At 38.8% G+C, this 26,536-nt stretch overlaps 1 protein-coding gene across 1 annotated transcript; it reads right to left on the reverse strand.

Moving 5' to 3' along the window:
- Positions 1 to 228: 228 nt before the first annotated feature.
- On the reverse strand, positions 229 to 26,531 carry LOC144653301 (protein diaphanous homolog 2-like). The gene is given in 28 exon segments (XM_078513274.1): positions 229 to 1,401; positions 1,511 to 1,618; positions 2,460 to 2,535; positions 2,893 to 2,961; positions 3,494 to 3,657; positions 4,289 to 4,414; positions 4,818 to 4,947; positions 5,512 to 5,664; positions 5,997 to 6,083; positions 6,793 to 6,861; positions 7,067 to 7,194; positions 8,813 to 8,857; positions 8,860 to 9,028; positions 10,066 to 10,427; positions 12,691 to 12,715; positions 13,330 to 13,446; positions 13,620 to 13,684; positions 14,793 to 14,908; positions 17,267 to 17,383; positions 18,337 to 18,455; positions 19,492 to 19,602; positions 19,861 to 19,966; positions 20,460 to 20,584; positions 22,412 to 22,550; positions 23,331 to 23,458; positions 23,934 to 24,041; positions 26,011 to 26,202; positions 26,331 to 26,531. Coding segments are annotated over 28 exon segments (3,438 nt in total). The 5' UTR covers positions 26,376 to 26,531; the 3' UTR covers positions 229 to 1,162.
- Between the last annotated feature and the right edge of the window lie 5 nt (positions 26,532 to 26,536).

Here is a 26,536-nt window from a genome sequence, read left to right on the forward strand (position 1 = left end):
GAGTGCCAAATTGGGGGAGGTCCGACTCACTGTTACTGTCGAGAAAACTTGATAGCAAGAGAACATTCAACAGCAAATGTAGACAAATGAGACAAGTGACTGAAGGAGAAAGTCAGTCAGGTGTCCACAAGAGAGGGCCCCCAGCAAACAAGACACGAAAAAAGATTCATCATCATTCAAACAGTAAACTACGCTACCTACCGATTAGGATTTAAGATATTTACTCAATCACATTTTGTCCCCTAGACTGTGACAGCTTCCCCCCCCCCCCCCCCCACCACCTCGCTCTTCCGCAGAGCAGGCAGCTGTGCACACTCGAGTGTCACCTAACTTAACATTCAGACAATCACAAGCAGAGCTGAGAACGTCTTCCAAATGAAATGGTGTGGGTAGTACAGGGGAAACCATGGGGTTATGACCACACCTTTGACTTCAAGCCCTATTTCTCCGATGTCGGCTAATCTAACGATCTATAAACCATATAGTCTCTGCATGCGCACGTAAGAAAGAAACTAGTAGATTATAAGTTCGATTTCTTTGTTTTTTGTACACTAAAAATATATATCCACGAATCAGTGACACGAAATTTATCAGGAAGCAAGCCACAGACATTTCTTGCACTCGCCACCATGTGTTTGTTACATTTAAACGGTTTACAAATTATCAATTTTCGCGAAGGGCGAAAAGTTGTCAGCTTAATAACTAAGCACTGGTTTTATCAATTTAGTGAATTAATTCATCCGCCACAGTCGAATTTCTAGCCGTGTTTGAATTTTAATGTAGAAAACTTTCGTGTTCCACGAAAACTTGCTAGCTGTTTTAACATTTTATTAGTATAGTTTGCTACTACGTTTCTTCGCAACGACCTAGTTCCACCGTCGTTTCGACGGGCAGCAACTTGCAGGTTTCTGCCAAAGCTGAATGATCAAATTAATCCAGTTTCCATCGACTCAAAGGCTTTTAAGCTCCAAATCACATTCAGGGAGATCTGTTAGGGTTAGCACCTTTTGTTCTATGTTGATGTTCTTGTTGTTGTTGTTGTTGTTGTTGTTGTTGTTGTTGTTGTTGTTGTCGCACCCATTGTTGTTGTTGTTGGTTCTACTGTTCTGAACAAACGCATGCACAGGGCCACCAACAAAGGGACACCCCAGTTTTCTAAAGCTCATAACTTCTTTAGTCTTGCTAAAATGTCCTGCGCTTCGTCTTCAAGCTCTTCTTCTGTCTTTTCACCTCCCCGTCTGTCATCTTTTTTCCGCCTCGAGGGAGCAACGGGTTGACTACCATCATCGATTTGAATATCTACCGCATTATGCTGCTGATCGATCGCGTTTTGCGCTTCCATTATTTTCTGTACTGGTATATTCGTGCGAGTCCGCGATCGGCGCAAGTCCACAGGTCGAGCTGAAAAAGCAAGGACAAAAAGTAAGACGATGTGAAAACGCGCGTGACAATTTGCGTGAATGATGTTTCGTGACAAGCGTGACAACTTGCGTGAAGGGCGCATTCTCACCTTTCTTGCCTCCCGCCTTTTTGCGTGCGGGTCTGGCGGGATCCCTGAATGCAGATCCCGTGTTAAGCGCTTCCATAAGACCGTCTAACACTCCCTCTTGATCATCATCTGCAGAAAAAAAAAAAAAGAAGATTTCAGTCCGAACTTAAGAAATTGTTCCACTTTGTTGGCGGGCATGTGAAAAACTTGCTTTGCTATAAATGTAGGAGGTCAGTTTTGCTGGGGACTCTCCTAGCGTTATCGTTTCATTATGATAGGATAGTAGATTTCTAATAGCTGTTGTAAAATTAATGTTCTCAGTCCTGTAATGGCGTTTTAAAATCATAGCAAAAACATGTAGCTGAGATTATTGCGGTTTTCAGTGAAATGCGAACTCTGAAATTCAAAATCCAACTAACGATTGCGTTTTTCGTTGCCGTCAATCATAATTATGGGGACAGCCAACGAACAATGATAAACGAAAACAAACAAAATGAATCGAAATCTACCAATCACAACTAACAAACGTGACCTTTTGACCCGGTTGAAGTGAACTTCCGTTTCCCGTGAGGTCCGCCAAGATGGTTGACGGCAGCAAAAAGCGTAAACCGTTGATTGAGGATTGAATTCAGAGTTCGCATATCACTGAAAACCGCAATAAGCGCGGGAAAATATGTTAACTGTGCCATGCGCGGGAAAACACGTCAAATGTTCGCGGGAAAAGGTGTTTACTGCGCCAAGCGCGGAAAAGTATGTTTAACTATGCCAAGCGCGGGAAAATGTGTTACCTTGGCGGGGGGGCGCACGTGATGTTTTTTTTATTTATTATTATTATTATTATTATTATTACTGGTTCTAAACGCGGGAAAACATGTAGCCCGTCACAATCAAATGTAAACATGTAAGTGGCGCGTAGCTGGAAGTAACCGATGCCTTTTTGGCAAAACATTATCACAACTTGAGTACAAACCCGCATTCATGTCCACGACAGGCTTTCGTTTGGTTTTCTCAGCTTCCATTCGCTTCTTTCTTTCTTTTTCCTTCTCCTGTAATTAAAAAGAAATTTCACCACGTTTATTTTAAAAGAACTTTTTTAGAGCTTAGTTAATTCGCTAGAACACAACTGAACTTTTCACTTCATTCACAAGCGTGATCAAAATCGAGTTTCTCTTTCAAATATTAATACATGGTCAAGAAGACAGATGCGAGGAATAGAAAAAATCTCTAAGTCGGGGATATTCAATATACACCAACTTTTAAAACTAACATTAAAGAAAGATGTCTGGCAAATTAGTATGGAGAACCTAACATTTAGCAAGCCTATCGTTTGCTCGCTGCCTGCCCGGCGACTTTCAACATGTTCGTTTTATCAAGGTTGTGGTACATGGTATGTTAACTCTTACCGCTCGATCTTTCGCTTTTCTATCTTTTTCTTCTTTTTCCTTCCGCTTGGCGTTGTCCTTTTTGGCTTTCTACAAAGACAACAAAAAAGAACAGATACAAAATATTCAAAGATAGGATTTTCTGATAGTTTTAATCACAATTTAAATTTAATCGAACTTAAGTATAAACCGTTTAACTAAAATTTGTAAACATTCCATTTCATTTGATACAACAAAAAAACAATCCTTCTCTAAAACAATTAATTGACACAAACTAGTTACTCTCTTTTGCTCATTATACGCAAAGAATGCGTTATGAGTTAAAAGAACGTCCACGAAGGAAGCTTTACCAAACCCGATAAAAAATGCCCGCGCACATTTATTCTTCAAATATACCACAATTAGCCAATCAGCGACAACTATGCACCATCAAGCCAATCAGAAGCATTGATTTCGATGGCGCAAATTTAAAATTCGCGCCTTTTTCTTTTGCGCAAGCGAATCCATTCTTCACTGAAATCCAGTCAGCAAAAGCATTCATTCCTACACAGTCATATACCTCTCTACAACGGCCAACCAGCGGCAGCCATTAGTGAAGGTTTGACATTAATTAAAACCGTACCTCAAAAAAGTCCAAGAAGGTTTTAATGTCACCAAAGAACTCTTCCATGGTGGTTTTCTTGACATCCAAACAGAAATACTCGACTAGTTCCTTGTACATGGTGGTCATATTTTTATGCATTTCCACCAGAACGTCGACTTGGTCTTTGGCGCCGCTGTAAAAGCTGTGAGCGTTGTTAAGGAACTTTATCACTTTGCTTTCCACAGGACATTCGCGCTAAATCTTTCCCTCACTCAAATTTTCTTAAAACATTTTCTGCAGTTAGCTAGGTTATGCGTCTCACATTATAGTTCACCACTAAATTTTCTCCGATTGCGATTAGTTTAAACTGATCACGGGACGCGATAGTGTTCATCCGCGGAGAGACACCATCGGCCTGTAGTGCCCGTCAGAGGAAAATACCCGGATAAATAGTACTCGTCCGTGAAAGTTTTCTATAAACAAGCGGACTTTCAGACAAAAACCTCCACTAAATTCAATGCATTTAGTGGGTTTCTTGTCTGGTTTTGTTTCGCTTGTTAAATTTCGGTTTTTAAGTCTTTCACCCTTTAAATTAAAAAAAAAATTCAAGCTGTTCGTTTTTTAATGGGCGCGCGAAAGAAAATTTAGTGGTGAACAATTATAAAAACGACAGAGTGTTTATGTCCTCTTAGAAATTTGATGTTCTTAAAACTAGCGTATTAGCCTTCGAAGCTTCACTTCTCGGACCTCTATTTGTTTTACAGCCGATAGCTCCTCGACAGACACACTCATTTGTTTAATTAGAAAAGCATTAAAGTGTTATATAAAAGGATATTTTCATAACAGGCAGGAACTGGTCTTCAGGATCGTTTAGTGGTTTATAAATTTCCAATTCTTTTTCAAGTTTCTTCAGATTTCCTTGTATCGTGTTAATTGACTTTTGTAGAAGTTCATCTGACACTAAAATATAGAGGGCAAAAAATGTTAGGACAAATATACATGACATTCCTTAAATTACTTAAATAAAGTTTAGTCTGGCTCCACCTTACTGGAACATGTCGACTAAGAAGCCTTTTTTTTAGAAGCGTGACACGCCTCCTTCGTAATTATAGTATAGAACCGAGAGACGAAGAGTGACACCAGAAGAAAGCACAACAACAAAAAGGACACGCAAAAGACAGAGGAGAGCCAGCCCTGCCACTGTATGGAACAGGCCGGCGCCGCCACACAGACCAGTGCGGCCGGAGAGAGGAGCGACTGACCAGACCGCGAGCCCAGACCTCAACATGAGCTAGGTCAGGCCAACGCATTGCGTGACTACTTAAAGGAGACTACGTGACGGATTGAAAGCACTTTTCTTTACCTCTAGCAGCTTGCTCCACGTGTGTCAACTCGTTTTCAAATCCTGAAATCTCTGGATATTTAGTTTCTATGACGTCTTCAAGAAAATGAACCAATGTCAACTGGCCGTCCATGGACTTGGTTGAACTCAACTGCAACAGTAATCATGTTTGTGTTGTTTTAGAAAGATTATTTTAAAGGACTACACTCGGGACAAAGTGACCCACGCGTTTATCTTAATCTTCATTGCAAGGAACGATCGAGTAGTAGTATTGCTATTTCCTCCTCGATGAGATGATAGTCCATTTCTATTTTCTATCCAGAGTCAAACGCATTACAGAAAATTGAAATTTAGAATCCTTTAAAAGCAGTAAATGTAAATCAATCGGTAAAATGTATCAGCAAAAGTGCGTTCTTCGATGACGACGATCATCATTTTCAGTCGTTTCAACGATACCTTTGTTTCCAAACAAAGGTATTAGTGTAGCCCTCCTGGTTCGATGCATTCTGCCACTGTTGTCAGCCTGTCGTCTGGCAAGCGAATGTAGCCCCCCTCCCCCTTATCTCGTGATAAGGCATGTCTTGCGTTTACCAAGATCACTCACGAAACCAACCCCTAATATGCTACATAGACGATAAAAGTCCTTACAGCATGTCTTCAAGCAGTTTGTTAAATTTATGTAACAAAAAAAAAAGAAATTTCGCAGAATACTTACTTTAGTGAGATAGTTCATTTCAAATCCCATTGAACCCTCGTTTCGTGAGCCAGCGTTCATGTAGTTTCCCATAAGAAGAACAAGTTCCAGGAACTTGGAGAATTTCGGACTGGTTTTTACTTCTCTACACGCTGCAGTCGCATTTACAACGTTCTGAAAAAGAAAGAAGTTCGTTATCCATAAATGTATAATCTGGCGTGCCTAAAAAATACGGAAACACATGCGGAAGCATGCGCGCCTTTGATTGGTGAGGAAACAAGGCGAAGAAGAAGAGAGCGTGACCGAAGTGAGCTCCCGCTCGCTCATGTCACGCCTTGTTTGGCTACGCGCGCTTTGGTCACGTGCACGCTTCTCTTTGGGATAAATCAGCACTCGTACATTTTTCAAAGACTATTGAAGACAATTTGGTTAGCCTCTGAAATTTACTCGTGCTGATTTATCGAAATCATGCGATTATCTACAAAAATTACATTGTAAGAACTTACCGGTTTTATATCTTGCATTTCTTCAGGAAATTTCATCTTGAACAGAATCATATTTAATCTGGGTTCCAACTTTTTAATGCCACTCAACTAAAAACAAAACAGTTTAAGAAGTCAACTATTGAACCGTCATGAAGAGTCTTCGGACACCCAGAACATTTTTTATTGATTGTCAAAACTTTCGGTTTGCTTTTTGCGTTTGTTGAGTTCCATCAGAGTGATTGGCTAATTCGACCCGCGCTCTAAGAACTCTAACCAATCAGAGGAAACACGCTTTTTCCCCAGCCAATAAGGTGCAGAATCAAAACCAATCTTGACTTGCCTTGTAAAAGCATTTTCCCGCGCCTGGTACCGACCAACAGCGGCATGTTTTCCCGCGCTTGACACGGAGTTGTATGTTTTCCCGCGCTTAGCACCGCTTACATGTTTTCCTGCACTTGACAAGGGTTGCATGTTTCCCACGCTTGACACGGGTTGCATGTTTCCGGTGCTTAGCACGGGTTGCATGTTTCCCCGTGCTTGGCGTGGTTGATGGTTCTGCCTCTAATTTGATTGCATTATTGCATTATTCGTGATTTAACCTCGAGCTGAACGAAAAAAAAAACACAAAGATGATGGTGATGATAATGATGATGATGATTGATGATGATCATGATGAAAGTGTAAAAATCACTCTCTCGGCTACTTTAGCTGTGCCTGTCAGCTGAAACTACTAATTTTCTCCAAGCAGTGATCTCTTTGAATTTTGACATCAAATGCAAGTAGTTGTTTGAAGGAGATACAATAAACATCAACTTACATGGCAAGCAAACTGTTCGGCATCACTGAGATCGTCAATGTTATCCTTCATATTTCCAAGTTGTTGCATCTGAAAAAGACAGGGAAAAGGAATCAATCATCAAAATTCATTTCCTCCTAACAATGATGATACATTGTCGAGAAGAGGGTAATGTCAGAGAATCAAAAGAATCAACGACCAAGGGATGTTGCCTTAATGTATAACCAAATTCTCCCAACTTAAATTGAAAGAAATGTATGGGAATTAGGAAGGAGAATTGATGTTTTCATCTCACCTGTTCTGGCGACGGAAGATACTTCAGCAAGGAGTTGACGGCGCTTTCTGTCAAAACCACCTGATCGCAATTTAAGATCAGCCTCTTGACCTCAGTGTGTGGTAATTTAAGCGAACCAAGGAAAATTGCTGTGTGACAAATAAAAAACATACAAGGTCAGAGAGCAAGCTGTTCGAATGTGAATTTTTTTGTACAGTACAAAATTCAGTCAGGGAAATATGTGCTAGTTTTGGCAAATCTTTCTGTAAGTTTTGAAGAATTTTCGAATTATTCGTCCAATGAAACACTAGCTCAAGCACTCACGAGTCTGCCGAAAGCAATACGGCATACAAATGCATCATGTTGCTTAGCAACTTCTGGGACGACACCCACAGGCTCAGTCACATCTTGGAAAAGCGATGTCGCCTTCAACTGGCACATGTCCCTCCGACTAAATTAACTTCATATTGGATGGGCGGTAGCCTAATAGTTTGTGTACAAGACTCATGTTTGAGTGGTCCGGGTTCAAGCCCTGGCCAGGGCACTGCGTTGGGTTCTTGGGCAAGACAATTAACTCTCATAGTGCCACTAATCACCCAGGTGTATAAATGGGTACCAGGTAACCCTGCAATGGACTAGCATCCCATTCAGGGGGAGAAGTATGTAAAACTCCAAGTAGCTTTATGCTAAGATCAAAGTCTCTTCGAGATATCGACGTTTTTGCATGAAGTATGAGTCGAAGGTTTATCCTGTGCATTGTTCTTCGAACTTATCATTACAGTTTCTTTGTAGTTTAGTTTAACAATTTCCTATCTTCGCGGAGGAAATGCAGCCATATAATTTTGTCAAAAATGGCTCGTCCGCGCCGGGTATTTAGGCACATATTCCTTAACATTACACAAATAAACAGTGCAAATTTCAGCGAGATCTGACAATTCTATACTTTAAAATTGCAAGGACCTTTCGAGGCAGTCGATTATGGCAGCGAAATTAGCAAATGAAACAGCAAAATATGCGTTCGACGCTTTGTTTTTGCGACGCCATATTTGAATTGTTATAGGTAGACCGCTGTTCAATGTGTTCAAGGCCGTATCGTTACGATTGCTCCACGAAAAAGCACGAAAAAAAATACGGATATTTCCGACTACTGTCGGAGAAAACATTGCGCAATTGCGGCGTAAACAAATCGTTACACTCAAGCTGCGTTTTGTCTAGGCTCTGCGAGGGTCGGATATCAAGACCCAGGATTAAACAAAAGCCATATATACAGTGAATGCTTTCGAATTATATTTGAAGATGAAATACGAAAGAATTTTGCTGTCTTTGACTGACACACGTTATCTCAAGACACACGTGCGTTGAGATAAGAAAGCTGACATGTCACTTTTAAAATTGTTATATAACGTTTGTAAATGTGACAAGTCACGTTTTTTCCACGAGATCGCAAATGATCACCCACAGCGGAAAGTAATCCCTTGAGAAATTAAAACAGTCCCTTGAGAAATTAAAAAAGTCCCTTGAGAGTTCACACATATGTGGTTCCAAATTTTGTCCACATAACCCCTATTCTACCATTTTAGCTTGTAAACAAGCAAAAACGTCGAAACAAACCAGGATATTAGCCCCGGCCTGATAGGCCACTAGACTCGTACACAGACTTTTATGCCTTTCCTTGAGAAAAAGCCTGGCTCCCGATAGTTAAACTCAATAATGAGGTCTGAACTCGCCAAAATAGGATAAAATGTTTTCAAAACAATTGATACTTACATAAGTTTTGAGCGCTCTTAGGGTCAATGATCTTCAAGTCTTTGCCTTTTTTTTGGCAGCGGCTTTCTTTTCCAGTCCTTCACCACTCTCTGTCTTCTTTGGAGCACCTTTTGCAGCGAATGTTTTTGATAGTTCATCAAATAAGCCTGGTTTTTCCAATTTATCCTCCTTCGCTTTTGCCCAGAAAGTATTTTCAGTGAAGTTCTTCATGTTGATCTGTAAAGCAGACAGTACTGACCAGTTAACGCAATGATCAAACTATATTGATGTGACATAGTAACAATAAGTCCTAGTAGAACGACTGCGTGTTTATAGTGGGAGGCTAAGGTTAAAGGGACTGTGTAACATATAATATAAATATAATAATAAATAAAGACTTTATTTAACGAGGGTAGCATAATTTACTGGGGTGGCCCAGTAGTTTGCAATATAGTGGCGGTCGCCGGCCCTCCCTAATTAATTACATAATACATACTTAACTACATATTATAAACCACATGTTATATACTTAAGACAGTGCCTATAAAAATTTAAACTTAATTTAATACAACGGCTGGGTTAAGTCTATTTTATTTAAGTTCTGGCAAATACTCACTATAAAAATTAATGTTAGCAAAGAAATTACTTCTAAGGGTCTAAACTCCAAAACCATAGCTTATTACAAACAAGAGTGTCTCCCAGACATCAAAATTAAAAACAAACAAGATTAACTTTGAAAACTGTTCAGCCAATCAGTATTTCAAAACCCATATTGTAATCCATTTTAATCATCAATTCTTGTCCATCTGTACCTTCTTTTGTATTTGTTCTGTTATTAAAGGGTTACTTCAATGCTTCAATGTTACTTCAATTTGGTTATTTTGTTACATGTATATTCCACTCAATTTGTATCTGGCTAAAATCAGTGACAACTCACTACCTTAAACTACAAGGAGTCTTGACTGGGGTGTTCAAAGAGTGGATAACGCTATCTGCCGGATAAATCGCTATCCAGTGGATAATGTTGATGACAAAGCTAACATTGCTTTCCACTGCAAAGTGATTTATCCCGTGAGTGTTAACTGCCATTTAACAAAACAGGGCTTAATATTAAGCCTTTTCAGTCCCAAGATGGAATCGTTATTCTTTGAACTGACTGTTACACATTCCTTTCCATATTCTTTAGTAGATGTTTTTCTTTATTCTCATCACATGACTACTTGCATATGTTGTATAGGTAAGCTAAGGAGAAGTTAGATGTAAATGAAACAAACCTTATTCCAGTTAGCTCTCTTCAACTGCACGTCCTGTTTGTACTTCTTCTTTGGCATAACACCAGGCGGTAGAACGGGCACAGGAGACCCTCCAAATGGAGGGCGGGGTCCCATGCCAGGGAATGCTGGTGGAGGGGGTGCACCACCTGGGGGTGGGGGTGGTGGAGGTGGACCACCACCAGGAGGGGGTGGGGGAGGGGGAGGACCACCACCGGGGAATGGTGGTGGCGGTGGTGGTGGGGGACCACCACCAGGGAACGGAGGTGGGGGTGGTGGTGGAGGGCCTCCACCAGGAGCTGGTGGTGGCGGGGGTGGGGGTGGTACTGCACCACCTGGTGGGGGTGGGGGTGGGGGCGGACCACCTGAAAAGCAAAGAAATATTGAAGTTGAAGTTTCTAACCTTGACTGGCTGACATGACTGGTGTGTGAATGCAACTCAACCAACAAAGAAAAAAACTCATATACCACTGGCACATTTAAAAAAAAAAAATAATTGTCATATGTCGTTGCACTTTTACTGTGTTAAATAATTAAATTATAATGAAAGAGCGCCCTTCCCAAGGGTTTACGCATCGCTAGTTGCTCCCCAGGGGGGCAACGAACAATAACGTCAATGCAACTTATTAGAATTCTGCGAACATTGCAAAATCCATCATTCTCTGAAGAAGACCGCAGAAGGCGATCGAAAATTTAGAGTATCCTTTTATATTTTAAGCTATGACCACAGATCGCTCCAGCAGTTTTATTAAGCAGTTGTAATTTCAAAGTGGCTTTCCCTGGGTACTGTCTTCTAGTCAAGGTTAAACTCCCAGTTGCCTGCCATTTTCACTGAAGTGGATGGCCATGATACCCGAATGCCTGCTTCTAATGACAGTCCAGGGCTAAACTTTTATTTAATCTTGTTTTTTAAAGAGAACTTTAAAGTGTATTTTAGGTTTAATCTGTTAAACAGACACCTCTTCATCCACTCAATTTTTCCTTGCTTGAAAGACATCTAAAAAGCTTGAAAATTCCTTCTGATGACATAAATATAGTTCAACAGATACCTGTGCAGTGTCTTGGGTTGGTTGCTGCTTGGTTATAAATTTATGCAGATAAGGAAAGACCAATCAGAGAAACAACATGGATCTGCTGCAGCTTTAGCTATGTCATCATAAGGAAATGTTTTCAGTGAATCAAAGATGTCCCATTCCAAAGTGCGCAGGAAGAAATGAGTGTCCAAAGAGAGACCTTTTTTAGTTACAATAGTTTAGCATGCAAGCATTTTATACATGCAACTCACTTGTCGGTGCGAAGGGTGTTGGAGGAGGAGGTGGAGGGGAGGAGGAGGAGGAGGCGGGGGAGGCAGAGGCAGTGGAGGGGGCGCAGAAGATGGCGAGGGGACAAAACAAACTCGAGAACGTGGTGGAGCAACACCTTCAGTTCTGGGCTGTGATTGGCTGACTGATAGGAAGAGAGGGTAGCACCAGTTACAAATCAAAATAAAAGATTTACTGCAACCAAAGTTTTATGTTTATGAAAAATGTTGTAATGTTACAATTTAAAGATTGGTTAATTCAGCATTTTATAGTATGCAAGTCTGTTTTTCTGTTAACAAATTTACAATTAAAAATTTAGTTAAAAAGTTATTTCAACATTTTGTTATTGTTATACGGGAATATTTTTTTTTTGTTAAAGGAATATTTATCACAATCACTGATTAACATAATGTGTCTTTTTTAGTTTCTTTTTTTATTTTAGAAGTAGTATAATTTTCATTGGTTAATTTTGGTTTATGAGTTCATATATTATTCCTATGTTCCTTTGTTAGAGAGTTTTGTAATTCAATGCCGGAGCATGAACAATACTTGGGTTGTAATTTATTTATGTTAACATTTATGGATCAGGGTTAGGATTATGAATGAAAGTTTAACTTTATAATGGAGGAAACTGCTTGTTAAAAAATAATGATCTAATTTGGAACCACCACTTATGAATTACCTTATTGTTACTTATTTTCACAGGACTTAATGTGCGATTTAAAAAAAGACCCGCGAAAATTAATTTTAAACGATTTCTATTGTATTTTTTATGCTAATTACGTATTTTTGGCCAAATCGCAAAAATTAAGTCTCGCGAAATATTCCCGTTCCATTTTCGCGAAATTAAGTTCCCCGCAAAAATAAATAACAATAAGGTACTTGTAAATACAGTGCGTATTACATGGTAGCACAAAGATATGAATTTTCTTTTTGAATGATGGTGAATGAACACAACAAATGAGTAAAATATTGTCAAAACATTTGAAAATAAAATCCATATCTTTAAGCCACAAAAAGTTTCATTTCTATTTTTTAAGAAGCAAAAATACAAAAATGGGACAGGACCATTGTCAACATCTTTACTAGTGCAAATATGCAAAATATGCCACTAGGGGACCTGAAGTAGTTTTGTATGCATTTTTATCAGTGGTATATTTTTTCTAGTAATACACTTAGAACATGTAAAAGTAAATAAATGTGATTTTTTTTACAGGGTCAAACAAGTGTAGACTGAGCTGAAGAAGATCTACTTCAACTAAAAATAATATTTAAAAATTTGTTCAGAACACATACTACATGTAAATTGCATAAAGAGTCTCCTTACCTCCTCCACCGCCTCCTCGTTTGGCCTGAAGGAAAATCAAATCATTCATATCAATTAGACAAATTGGACAGTCTTAATGTTGGCAGGTTAAAAAACTAAATTGCAGTTTAAAGTAACATCCAAACCTAAGTGAGAAAGCCTTGCCGCATACACTATCACATCTAAACAACCCTCCAAGTTAAGACCATTTTGTCGCCTGGGTTTTTGGGGGGGTTTCCTCTGGGGAAATTTTGAGATATTTTTTTTTTTTCGCCAAATTGGCCAAGCCAAGAAAAAAAAAAGGGGGCGCAAAATCACAACCATAGCCATTGTGGAATAATAAATCCATTATTCAATGGTTTTACAGATAAATACTCAGATATTTAATCTATCTCTTGTGTTTTACAAAGCTCATAAAATATTCATAGGTTTTACAGATAAATACTCAGACATTTTTCTTATATCTTGTGTTTTACAAAGCTCATATAATATTCATTGAATAATAATAATATCTGATATTTGCAATCAAATAATAACTATGGATATTATTTGATTTGTAAATAAAGTGTAAGCATATAATAGTTAGAACTGTTATTTTGTTTATTTTAATCCAGAATCATTGACATAATTTCTAGGCCGCACTTACTGAGCACTGCTTACCAGTTCTTTTGTTTCTGCCAACTCCTTTTCCAGGCTAGCTATCTTGGTTTCATAATTTGTCGTAGTTAAGGTTAGTTTAGCTTCACATTCTTGCCGCATGGTTGTTTCAAGTTCCAGCTAAAAGGTACAACAAATAAATTACCAGTAGAGTTACATGCCAACACTTTAAAATCCAAAAGTGAAACATTTCTCCCTCTGTGATGCAGAACATTTTTAATTTTACAAAATCACTGTTTCTATCACACTGCTGTTGTTAAGTCCTAGTATTACTAAACAATAACCCTGCATACCTTGGTTTCAAGCTGCATGGATTTTTCTGCTGCTTCTTCATACTGGGCTTTCTCGACAAGTGTTTCTACAACAAGAAAATACCTATTATTACCTATTATTTTACCGTGCAGCAACTGTGGAGTCATGAGGGCAGGGCTCAAAATAATTTTTGGATAGTTGCCGGTCATGTTGACCGTCCAGACCCAGTTTAGCTCGGTCACGTGTCGTTTTTGACCGGTCAAAATATTGAAAATAGAAGTCACTTTTGCCTTTCGTCGAATCGTCTTTGTTCACGTGATAGAAAAGGACCCGCCATCTCTTCACCGTTTTGCCTGCCATTTTTTTCTACTTAGTTTCTTAGTACCCTTGTAAGATATGATAGCGACAGGTCAATTAACTGAGACAAATTGCAAACATCTGTCACGTTGTTTTCCCTCTTTCGCACTCTAATGAAATACCTTGTTACCAAGCTTTGGACGTTTTTCCGTGCACGTTCTTTTCGCCGAAGTTTCGCATTACTAAATTTTAATACTGACCTGAACAGAACTGCACAGATAAAAAAAAGATGTATCATATTTTCCGAATTGGAATGACATTTATACTTCATGTATTTCAGATTGGGAATTAAAGGAAGTTGTGTTACCTGTGGTTTTAACGTAGAGGTTGCTCTGATACTGTGTATTAAATCGCCCACGAGTAAAGGTTAAATATGTTGTTAGAATTAACGTTAGACATTGGCATAACAATTATTTTGGGTCTGGTGCATGGCCGGTCAAAATGACCGGCAAATCGAACGTTTGTCCGGACAAATTGTCATCTTGGCCGGACATTGTCCGTTGACCGGCCGTTATTTTGAGCCCTGTGAGGGACCTTTAACAGCCACAGTGGTGACGGCAATGAGAATGTCATAAAACAACAGATTTAATGACCAGTACCATAGCTCTGCCCGGCCCTATCCCCCACCTGGGGGTGCAATTCTCTGCCATTCACTGCACAATCACGACATCAGTGTACCCACAGTGTTGCTGTTGTGGCTGCTTCTTAAGTTCCCAAGTTACACAGTTCAAGAACCAACTACATAATAATTATATATTCAGACTTACTTTGATAAAACTTCAGTGTATGGCTATTTAATATGCTACATCTTGCTAAAAGTAAGAGAAAAGTGATATTGAAAGTAAGACAATACTCACCAATAAGGGGTTCCACATCTATTTCAATTCTTTTTAAAGCAAAGTCAGGATCAATGCCACCTCGGTGAAGAACAATTTGCGATATACACTCTTCAATTAACTTGTAGTATTGAGGTCTGATGAAAAAAGTACACCAGAAAAAAATAAACTCATGTTTTATGTTGAATGATTCCTTCTTGATACAATGATGCAGGCACGCTAACTGTACTAGATATTCTAGGATATAGATTTGGGTCTTATCTCTTGGTGTTGCCAAATTTCCTTAGGCCCTGACAGTGCTGGAAATTACTGTCGGTCATCGGACATTGTCCGATCAAATATGCCAAAATGTCCGCCCAATTTTGCAATATGTTTGGACATGATGTCTGAGAACTTACATGACTGTGTCTTGGAAAAATTTTATGTGTTATAAAATGGGAATTGATGTCCGACCAATTTTCTAATATGTCCGTTCAAAATAAAAGTTTGGAAGGACACATGTCCTTTTAAGTAAGAAAAATTATTTCCAGCACTGCCCTGAACATTGTGACATGCAGTAATCTGCAAGCAAATTCTTAAAAACAAATTCACTAGAAGGAGTGAAAGAAACCAAACTTTGATCATTAGAACTGACACCACCCGCCACCCCAAAAATCTCAAAACAGCCAACAGTATCCCCAAATTTCTTAACACCTTTGCATCTATTTTTTTTAAAAATGGACCTGTAACCAGGTGGTTGATTCATTAAGAAATAAAAACGTTACTCTGGTTAAAAAAAATTTTGTAGTAAAATGTTCGTAAAATATCCACAATGTCCCAACGTTTCGGCTTAAACTAAAGCCTTCATCAGGGGAAAGTGATAAGTGAATACAAAAAGCACGTTCTTATATAATATGCAAATCGAGAGCTAATGTTTGTCCCTAAAGGCTAAATTTAGAAATTCGTGCGGTAAATGCATGCCGTCATCGCGGTTTAGCGGATTATTGCAAGTGTTAATTTCCCAAGCCTCCAGAATACGTCTTTTGCGCCAATTTGTGCTTGTACGTAAGATCTTTGACGATTCCCACGAGATGGTGTGGCCAGAATGAAAGCAATGTTCCGCTAAAGCTGACTTGTGTGAGTGTTTGTTTTCAACTGCTTTTTGATGCTCTTTGAGTCGGGTGGAAAATTTTCGTTTCGTTTCTCCGATGTAGCTTTTGTCACAAACTTGGCAGGGAATTGAATAAATTGCGCCACGAGTCTGATCTTTTGGCAATGGATCTTTCGGTTTTGGAAACAAATTGCCGATGGTTTGGTGTGGTTTTAAAGCGACTTTGATATTATAATTGCTTAAAATTCGCTTGATTGGTTCCGTAGTACCCTTGATGTACGGCAGAATGCAGAAACCTTTTTTGTCATCCGGTGCAGTTGCAGGCGTTTGTTGAGAAGGTCGTTTCGGTTTGCTTACATCAATCACAAAGCGCTTAGGGTAGCCATTCGCCCTGAGTGCCGCGGTCACATGTTGCATTTCCTTTGACTGTTGATCAACAGAAGATGGAATAGTTTTTGCACGATCAGTCAAAGACTTGACCACAGCCCTTTTGTGAGCAGCCGGATGGTGGGAGTCAAACGAGAGATATCTTTCTGTGTGTGTCGGTTTGCGATAGACTTTAGTGGAGAGTTGGCCATCGTCTTGTCGACAGACAGTGACGTCAAGAAAGGATATTTTCCGTTCTGTTTCTCTTTCAACCGTAAATTGGATAGATGGCTCGATACTGTTCAAATGATTCTGTAAGGTTAGCACCAGGTTGGATTTAACAGCGGCACATACATCATCTACATATCGTTTCCAAAAACACGGCTGGGAAAGGGAGGTGGATAGTGCTCGTTTTTCAAGGTCCTCCATGACCAGATTTGCCATAACAGCTGACACTGGAGAGCCCATGGCGGTTCCGAAGATCTGTTGGTAGTGATTGTTGTTGTACTTGAAGTTTGTTGTCGACAAACAAAAATCCAACAGATCGACAATGTCATTAACAGGTATGGTGGATCTATCCTGCAAGGTGACATCATTGGAAAGCAAATCTTTAGCAACTTGAATGGCGAGTTCCACCGGAATGGATGTAAATAAAGAAACAACGTCAAACGACACCAGCTCTTCATCTTCTTTGAGTGAGACATTTTTCATCTGTTCACAAAATTCCACACTGTTCTTGACCGTGAAATCTGTGTTGCCCATCAGAGGACTCAGGATCTGCGCCAAATGTTTCGATAACATGTAAGTTGGAGAGTCTATGAACGAAACAATAGGTCTTAAGGGGGAACCAGGCTTATGAATCTTTGGTAGACCATAAAAGCGAGGAGGCAGTCCGTCAGAACTGCGGAGTTTCTTGTAAAGGCTGTCACTGATCTTGTTTTTTTTTTTTTAACCTGAGTACCACCCCACCCATTTTCATGGGGCATATAATATGTGCCATAACCCTACTGAGTCAGCAAGAAATTGTTACTACCAATACCTGGCATAAACATCGTCCCTTATGAGCATCAAGTGCTGGAGAATGGAGAGAAACATGGGTTCTGATGGGGTGTCCTGAATGAGGTTTGTTATAATCTGATAGATCTCACTTCGATCCCTGTTAGGTTGTTAAGGTAATTACTACCAATTTTTGTTGACTGAACATTAATGATATTAGTACTAGCAAGGCTGATAACATCTACTATCAAATTAAACCCGCATGGTTACCTACAAGGTCTCATAGACCTCTGGAAGAGTAATAATTTTGCACTGATATTGCAAAGCACATGAGTTTCAATACCACTGATTAAAAAACTGGCTGATCCACAAAGGTCCACGATAGACACTACAGTTGAATATTTGTCAACTCAAACCTTCACTAACTCCAACCTGCTGTTAACTCAAACCTTTTTCAAGTCCCCTCCAGGTCAATTTTTACCCAAGATCTTGAACCCCTTGGATAACTCAAACCTTTTTTAATTTCTCAGCAACTGCTGTAAAAGCACTCAGGGCTCGAGACTAACGGTAGCCAACTAGCCAAAGGCTAGTAAAAATGCAATTTTGGCTAGTAGGTTTTGGCCTTTCACTAGCCAAAATGGCAGTAAAAAAATCAGGCATTGGAAGAAACCGCATTTATTAAAATCATCTCTCAGAGAATATAACTAGTAAGTAAACTGTTGACATTATAGAATGTGAAGCTTTAAACAATCTAGTTGACAAAAACGCATGTACATGTACAATTTTTATAGTGAAGAACAAAGCCCAATTTTGTAAGAAAAAAAAAACATGACGATTGAAGGAACATTTTACGGCTCAAGGTAACATTATCGCACATTGTTTTAACCACCCCCCCCCCCCTTAAAAGAAGAACTATGCTTAAAAATTGTGGCTAGTAGAAAATAGGTTTTGGCTAGTGAAATCAAAGCTGTCACTAGCCACTTGGCTAGTTAGCAAAAAAGTTAGTCTTGAGCCCTGGCACTGCACATGCTTTGAATAATAACTGATTTTTCTAAACAGTTATGTATGTTCTTCTACTCAGGCATGCATTTAACATCACATTCTAAAGGATACTCAAAATTTATTTTAATATCAGTGAATCTCTGCTGGAACTCAGTTTGATCATCATCTCGGTGTTCTTCAAAAATGTCCAACTGAACATTTAAATCATCATTTTCCAACTCTCTAAGATCCTGCAAGATACAAATATACCACTAATTAGCTTAACTCTCCTTTTAGACAGATGTTTGTTGTCAGTGCTTTTATGGCTGGACAGAGACAGACAGGCAGACAGCCAGACAGACAGGCAGGCAGAATGACAGACCGGCCGACAAACAGACCAAGAGATGAAGACCATAGTTTTAAAGAATAAATCTTCGTTCCCTGCGTGGCACTTCTTATTGTGAAGATTGAGAATAAAAGTATATTGAAAGTGCCAAAAAGTTCATTATAAACCAATAGTTTTGGGCTTAGGCCTTCAACAGTGGTGTATTGGTCGAAAATAAAACGACTGTTCATGATGAAGATGAAGGCCATGTCCATTTTCTACCTGAATAATTTAACTACATGTAAAAGCTGCCGATAAGAGGAACTTTAGCATGTTCATGTTGTGGTTCAATTTTACCACTACCACAATTTGGTATTCCCCTTTTTCTGGTGTTTGGCAATATAACTATTCTTAAGGAATATAAATCAAGGGAAAATATCAAATTGTTCCAAGGGTAAAATTGAACCACAACATACATTTCATGATACTAGAACTGCTCTAGTGATGGTTCTTTCATGTCGCAATGGTCCTAATAAGGAAGGGCTCAATTCCAATTCATATGTGACCCGGGGTCCAACAAGTAAATTGAAGGTCACCTTGGGTGAAAATTTAACCATTGCCAAACCAGACCTGTGCTCTAGCAGAGCCTAGGTGCCACCAGTGACATACTTTTGTCTTTCAGGGCGACTTGTATAATAATATTATTACTTTGCTATCATGACAGCTTTCAAGAGCTGGGCACCCTAAATTTCTTACATAAGAGCCTTTGGGTACCCTGCAATTATTCTAACAGCACAGCTTTGCAAACTGGCAAAACACACGAAATGTCCTCTGCATTTATGATGACTTGCAGCTTCTTGTTGTTTAAGTGTCCCCATTTAGTGGTTTTATTACTGCCATTTTAGTTTTGACACTCAAATAAAGGTTTTTTTTATTATTTATTATTATTATGTATAGCGTACCTGCAAAGGATCATTCAAGCCTTCTCTGACAAATTCATTTCTTAGATGTAATCTAAAATCCAAGTCATCTGGAGTACTGACAAGAGCGTTGATTAGCTGAACACAAGCCACCTAACAAACAATAAACAAAAAGAACAAATCAATGCTGTAAATAATTCTAGTGCTCTAAAATAAAAACAATGGACAATGTGCACAGACATTTACTTATAAGCACTCCACATTTGTGTATAGTGGCAGTGTAACAAAAACAAGCCTGAAACATTTTGTTTTTTGTTAAGATTTTGGCTATTTTGACTATTCAACATATACATATATACCAGTTTGATGGGTCACTGAGCAATCTGAAAATTGTAAGGTATGAAGTCTCACCTTGAGATTAGTGTGGTCGTCGTCCAATGCTTCCACTATCTTACTGAATCTCCCCCTCTCTTCAAGCTCTCCACAAGTAGTAATTGCTTCAAGAGCCTTATCATGACTAAAAAAATAATTAGAGAGTGATTGATTTAATCCCGTAATAATAGTGATTGATTGAGCGATTGATTTCATCCCGTAGTACTTAATATTACGGGAACATCCACAGGACCACACAGTACATTGCAAGTGTCAAAATTGGTCATACAACAAGGTGATCTTCACTGCATGTAATCACAAGGCTTAATTAAAGTCCCTGTCCAGGACAAGTAGATTTTCCTGTTGGACAAGAAACTGTTCATTTTGACTTGACCGATGGACAAGGATGCAAGCAAACTGGCTGCTGACTACTTAAGTTATAATTTTAAGTCAAAAAAGCAAACTTAGACAAGTACGCACACATAACTGCCATAATTGAGCAAAATTTGAGAGTTGCCTGTTTTAAGAGCAAGATGAAATTCAAGATTTTTTAATCCTGTGCCCTGTAATTGGTGACTTTATTTTTACTCTTCCCATGTCTGCCTTTATCATTCGTGAAAATAAACATATTAACTTACTTCACAAGGCACACTGCTGCCATAAGCTTGACGACATCTGCCATCATACTTGAATAATTAGGATCCATTGACCTCGCCAGCAAAGTCAAGCCATCCTCGCTTTTTAACATCATGTTAAGGCCATACTGAGGATCAGAGTAATGATTAACACATCAACTGTTTTGCCAGTAAAGTATTCGGCACTTTTGCGAGAATGTGTAGTTCCAGAAAATATCCATACCCCCACCACGGAGGGAATTGGAAATTCCAGAGGGGTGGGGGGTAAAGGGCCCAGGAAATTCCGAAGGGGAGGGGGGTTGCCAGTGAAATTATGTTTCCAGACGGTCAAGTTTGATGCAGTGCCAACTAGTTTCAAAATCATTTCTTACCTACTCTACAAATGTTTTACATAGCAAAAATAGCACCCTGGGTTCTTGATTCGCAATCGTTTTACATTTAAAACGAGTTTTCTTTCTCCTGAAAGCACACAGAAAGCAAACAATTTCACTGAAATCCTCCAAGCTCGTCAGTGGAAGCGGCCGCCATTACTTGTCACCAGTCCCCCGAAACTTGTCACGTGGTTTGACCGAAATGCACTGGTGTCAAGCATTGCTTGTTTCATGTTCAATCGAAGGAAAATCGTCCTTGTTTGTGAAAAGTTTCACGTTTATTAGCGATGAAAATAGTGTAATGATGTCAAAAACTCGAGATTTACTTGTTCTTGTTATTTCTGGCTATTTGTTTGTAATTTTCCTGTTAAATTTTGCTTTCTCAGCGAGCATTAGCGATTTTGCGATCACGTCTACGGTGAATGTTTATATCAACACTTTTCAAATCCGTGTTCTGATACATTTAGCGGTTTTCCAAAGTGATTGGAATGAAAAGGGATGGATGGTTATACAACAAGGTAATTTGACAAGTGACTACCAGATATTTTGTCTGTTTACTTTTGAGGAAAATTCTGTATTTTGTCTTCAACAGTTCATGTAGGTATCGTTTTAACAGATCTTCCGATCGATCAGTTATACACTATAACTGTTTACAAGAGAGGCGGCCTGAAATTTAGAGCATTGTACAATTTATCTTTTTTCCAGAGGGGCTGGGGGGTACACAATATACTTTTGGAAATTCCGGAGGGGAGGGGGGGGGTATTTTTCTTAACAAAAACGGAAATTCCGGAGAGGTGGGGGGTCTTACGCGAAATTCCCTCCGTGGTGGGGGTATGGATATTTTCTGGAACCACACAATACATGAAATCACTCTGCCACTGAACTTTGAGCTATACAACTCATTGACACAGCATTTACATACAATGGTATACCGCAGGTCACCACGTTATGGTCCCAGGGGGGTACTCCGGCTAGTTAATGACGGGGATAATCGATGGATTTTTTTGGGTTTGAAATTTTCGATTCTGGGATTTTTGGGGGTTGGAAAATTTGGCAAGTATTTTTTTGGGTATCTTGATTTAGATAGGGGATTTTTTTGGGTATTAAAAACGAACTAATGTGCCTTGGCGCGGCCCTGGCGATGAATAAACAAAACAAGTGTTCTTTGTGTTATTTAATTGCACCTCCTGGCAATTTAGGGGTAATTTGACAAGCCTGAGAAGGGATTTTTTGGGGGGTTATTTTTGGATCAGGGATTTTTTTGGGTAATGTCGGAAGACTTACGGATTTTTTTGGGTCCTGAATTTTGCCTCCATTCGATCATCCCCGTCATTTACAAGCCGGAGTCAACTGCCACTTCAGAGTCAAACCAAATGTACTAGGTTTAGTTGCCATCATGATGGTGATTGGGTATTTGATATTTTAAGTATTTTTAAGGGTTTTGTTCCTATTTTATAAAGTTCTGACTTTTAAATTATAATATTATTAATTTAATCATTATTAATATTTAAGTGTCCCCAATTAGAAGACCACTTGTAGACAGCTAGAAGACTTAAATAGACACATAATAATGTTTGACATTACCTTGTTGTTCATGAAAGCCTTTAAACATCTCACACATTCATGTTGTATTCGTTTATAAATATTCCCTTGCTTTGAGCAGGCATCTCGCAAGTGTTTTATTAAGCACTGTAGACCCTCCTCACCAAACTCTTGGATCCAACTGAAAATTTACAAGAAACACTCTGTCAAATGAATGCATTAGCGGCATACCAAAATGATTTGATTTTAAGCCTGCTTTCTAATAAGGGCCACTTTTCTTAATGTATTTAAACACATGCCTTAAGTGGCTTTTTAATATTCTGTCCCTATTTTAAAAAGGGAGCCCTTCCAGTAAGGTCCCCCATTGCAAAAGTGACATTCGAAATGTTGAAATAGAACAGACTCACTGTTAGACAGATGAGATGTGATGTGCTTTGTCATCTGAATGTAATTTTAACCTTACTGAACAAGCAAATGGTTACATGACTATGTGAATTCCTGCTGTTACAGTTCTTGAATAAGTTAACATATATCTGTTTTTCTGCTGAGTACATTTGAAAAAATCTGTAAGCCTTATCCCTAGCAAGTGCCCCTACCAAATAAGGGACCCAACTTTTAACTCTTACATTTTTTTACTTGTTACTTTGAATTGACATGTACTAAAACTCAAAACAAAACAAAAGCACTCTGGTTAATGTGAATAACCTTCAGCCTGTTTACGGTTTGCGCTCAATAATGGTAATGAATTTCGCTTATTTCGGTGGTTTTGCTTTGTTTAGTTTCAGTGGTTTCGTTTCAGGCCTTAGTACATGCCTTTGAATTCATTAATGGAAACCACTAGAGCTAGCTCCTTTTTGTTGATTTACCAAGTCATGTGACCATTGATAGCAATAAAGGATTGTGTACAGTGCATCTATTGTATCACCAAAAAGAAAGCTATCTAACCAGACAGCTAACCTACCTAAGTGGCCTCCCTGTCAGAGACACTCGCACAGACTGTAATGATTTCAGAAGATGTTCAGCGGACACGTCTGTTCTGTGCAGTTCCTTTACATAATCATCTGGTGATGTCAGACCTTCATGTGTTTTCTTGTCACATAATGAAAGGAAAAAATTGTCAATAACTTCTTGTAAAGCTCAGGATGTAGCTAAGAAAATGCTAAGCCGGCTCATCAACAACTCCAGCTGGGTTCTCCGGCCTTGGCAGCTCTAAAAGTTTACCTAAGTCATTGTTTTCATGTGAAATTTCAGTGGTATTTAAGTTCTCTTTCAACTGGTGAAATTAGCTGGCAGCCGGCCCTTGGCGACAACCCTGAAAGCTATATGTTCTACTAAACATTTATTAGAGATAAGCATTTCGATTATTTTAAAGGCACCTACATGTAAGGGCCAATTTAGATCCCACTTGTAACTTTGCCATCATCAACAGGTTAATTTAACTTATTAACAACTTCATGTAAATTGAAAATTGGCTAGTATGTATTTCACTTGCCCACTGATGAAGCACTACTTTAGAAACTTACAGTCCCTTGCCTACTGGTAATTATAAAAAATCTTCAATTACCTGAGAAACCATTTGTCTTCTTTTAAAACTGCACAGCATGTCCACTTTTGTTGGCATGTCTCTGTTACGAATGGGCTCTCGCAGATGTTCTGATAAGTTCATATCTTCCTGCATATCAAAAGAAAGGCATAACAAGGTTAACAAATAAGCATTATCAAGTGAATCTCACTTTATACCCAGAAATTAATACAGCCTCTACATTCAGTACCACTCAAAAGTAAGTTAACACCCTCTCACAAGACACAATTCCATCTCACAAGACAGGATTCTCATATCAAGACCTGATTCTTGTATCGGGACGAGACACATGCCAAAAATGCATGGTTTGACTACCACTCCACTTAATTCTTAAACTGGAAGTACAGGCACATCAGCAAAACTAAGACACAACTATGTTGGATTCCCAATTTTGAACTATCGATTTCTAAAACCTCTGATAGTCAAACCATACTGTTGTTTTTCTTGGATTTGCTTTACTCCGTCAAACACTGCATGCAAGTTTACTCCCGATTTCTTGAGCTAATTTTTGTTTTCTTTGAAGGTTCAAAAATTCATGATTCCAATGTTCATGTAAACTTATTAAATTCAACCAAGAGATTACAGTAACTAGTATAATACTATTATCAGAGCTGTGCTCTAGCAGAGCCTGAGTGCCACAGGCGACTTACTTTTGTCTTTGGGTGACTTGTAAAACCGTAGAATTCCGGTTATAAGCCCTGGGCTTATACAACTTCGTAAGGAGTTTTGGGTGGGCTTATAAGTGGAGGGGCATATATATATCCGGGAGGGCTTATAAGTGGAATGAAAAAATCGTTTCCAAAAGAGCCATGGCAGTGTTGACAGAAATACGTTTTCAAGTTAAAAACGCATAATTAAGCAACATTTAGCCCTGCTCTGTACTGCTATCCGGGAGAGGGGGGCTTATATCCGGGGGGGGCTAATAATCGAATGTATTTTTTTGTTTTCAGGTAGATGGGCCTATAACTGGGGGGCTTTTAAACGGGGGGCTTATAACCAGAATTTTACGGTAACTGAGCTATTAAGACCTGGGCACCCAAATTTTTTGTACAGAAGAGTCTTGGGCACCCTGCAATGTTATTCTAAGAGCACAGCTTTGATTATTATTACAGCTATATCTCCACACCAGACTGGCAAATTGTGTTTGTAATTATTCATTAATACCCCTTAACTCTCAGGAAACGTTTTGAAACTTGTACATAGTCTGATTTCAAAATGAAAAAATGCATGACATAAAAGCTTTTTTAATGAATAAGATATTTTTCAATGACATATATTGCTCCTATTCGCTAAGTATTGGCCGATAGGGTTAACACCTATAATACTATTGTGGTCAATACCTCCTCGAAGAAAGGTCATTATAAGAAAGATTGATCACAGAGAGAGATACTAAAAAATATAAAGCTCATTGAACCGGCGACAAAATATTCATAAATTTCTAATAAACTATCTAATTTCTGTTATTGAAATCTACCCCCGTTGAATTTACCACACCTCCGAACATTTGGCAAAATAGTTGTTTACGCCGCGAACAAAGTAACCGAACAGGTAGAAAACAATTAAATCCGACTTGTATTATTATGAAAAGTACAGGGCTCTGTTTATTCTATTCCCGCAGTGACACTGAATAAAAAGAGAATATTTATTAACTAATTTATCTCAAATATTGAAATTGGCTCAGTGTCACCAAATATCAACTTTTTTGGAGAGGAGATCGGTAATTGGGCAACATTTGTAATTCCGCATGCAGAAATCGATGAGCGTTAAGCTGATTTTTTATCCAAGGTCTTTTGCCACTTGAGAAAATGGGAATAACAGGAATCTTACACGTTTTAAGCGATTGTCGTAAAATTGAATTGTTCCTATTGCGAACAAGTTGTGTCACATAACAAATCACACCAGAAATTTCGAAAACAATTAATTTTGAGAATTTCATGCATGCATTTTCATAACACATAATTGCCTAAAGGGCTGATAATTTAGTATTTTATCGCGATCGAGATCACAGCTCGAAACTTTGAGAAAGATTCTAACTTAAATACATATCCATGCTACATACCAGCATTTTTTCAAAAATTTTGTTGAACTCCTCGGCCGGTAAATGTTTGATCCGTTCGATCTCATCCTCCATGTCTTGGTCAAATAGAGGTTCCTCTTGTGTGCTCTTCAGTCGTTCTTTCATTTTATGCCCATTGACATCTTTATCCTTGCTCTTTTTCGTCTGTTTTCGCATGGATGTTATGCGATTGAGCTAGAAACAACCAGATACCTCGCTCATTATTACAGCTTTTGCAGCAAATTTGTTTTTAGTGAACGCGAAAGTCATAATTGACGAGCAGTTAGCGAAACACAAACAACATCAGGTGTTGTGATACTTACAATCCCGCCGCCTTCCTTCGGAGCTGGATTCAACTTGTCACCCATCTTGCTTCCACGGGTTACAACAATGCGAACAAAAAACTACTTTCTCCAAAATAATGCTCTTACATCTCTTGATTGTCTTGTTAGGGACCAAACAACACTGCCTGCAGGAGTGAAATTTGTAGAGAAATAACGATCATAACTCACGCATGCGTAGACTTCCG

Source organism: Oculina patagonica, chromosome 5, assembly GCF_052425735.1.
Source record: "Oculina patagonica isolate OP01 chromosome 5, crgOcupat, whole genome shotgun sequence".
In the NCBI taxonomy this organism is placed as follows: domain Eukaryota; kingdom Metazoa; phylum Cnidaria; class Anthozoa; order Scleractinia; family Oculinidae; genus Oculina; species Oculina patagonica.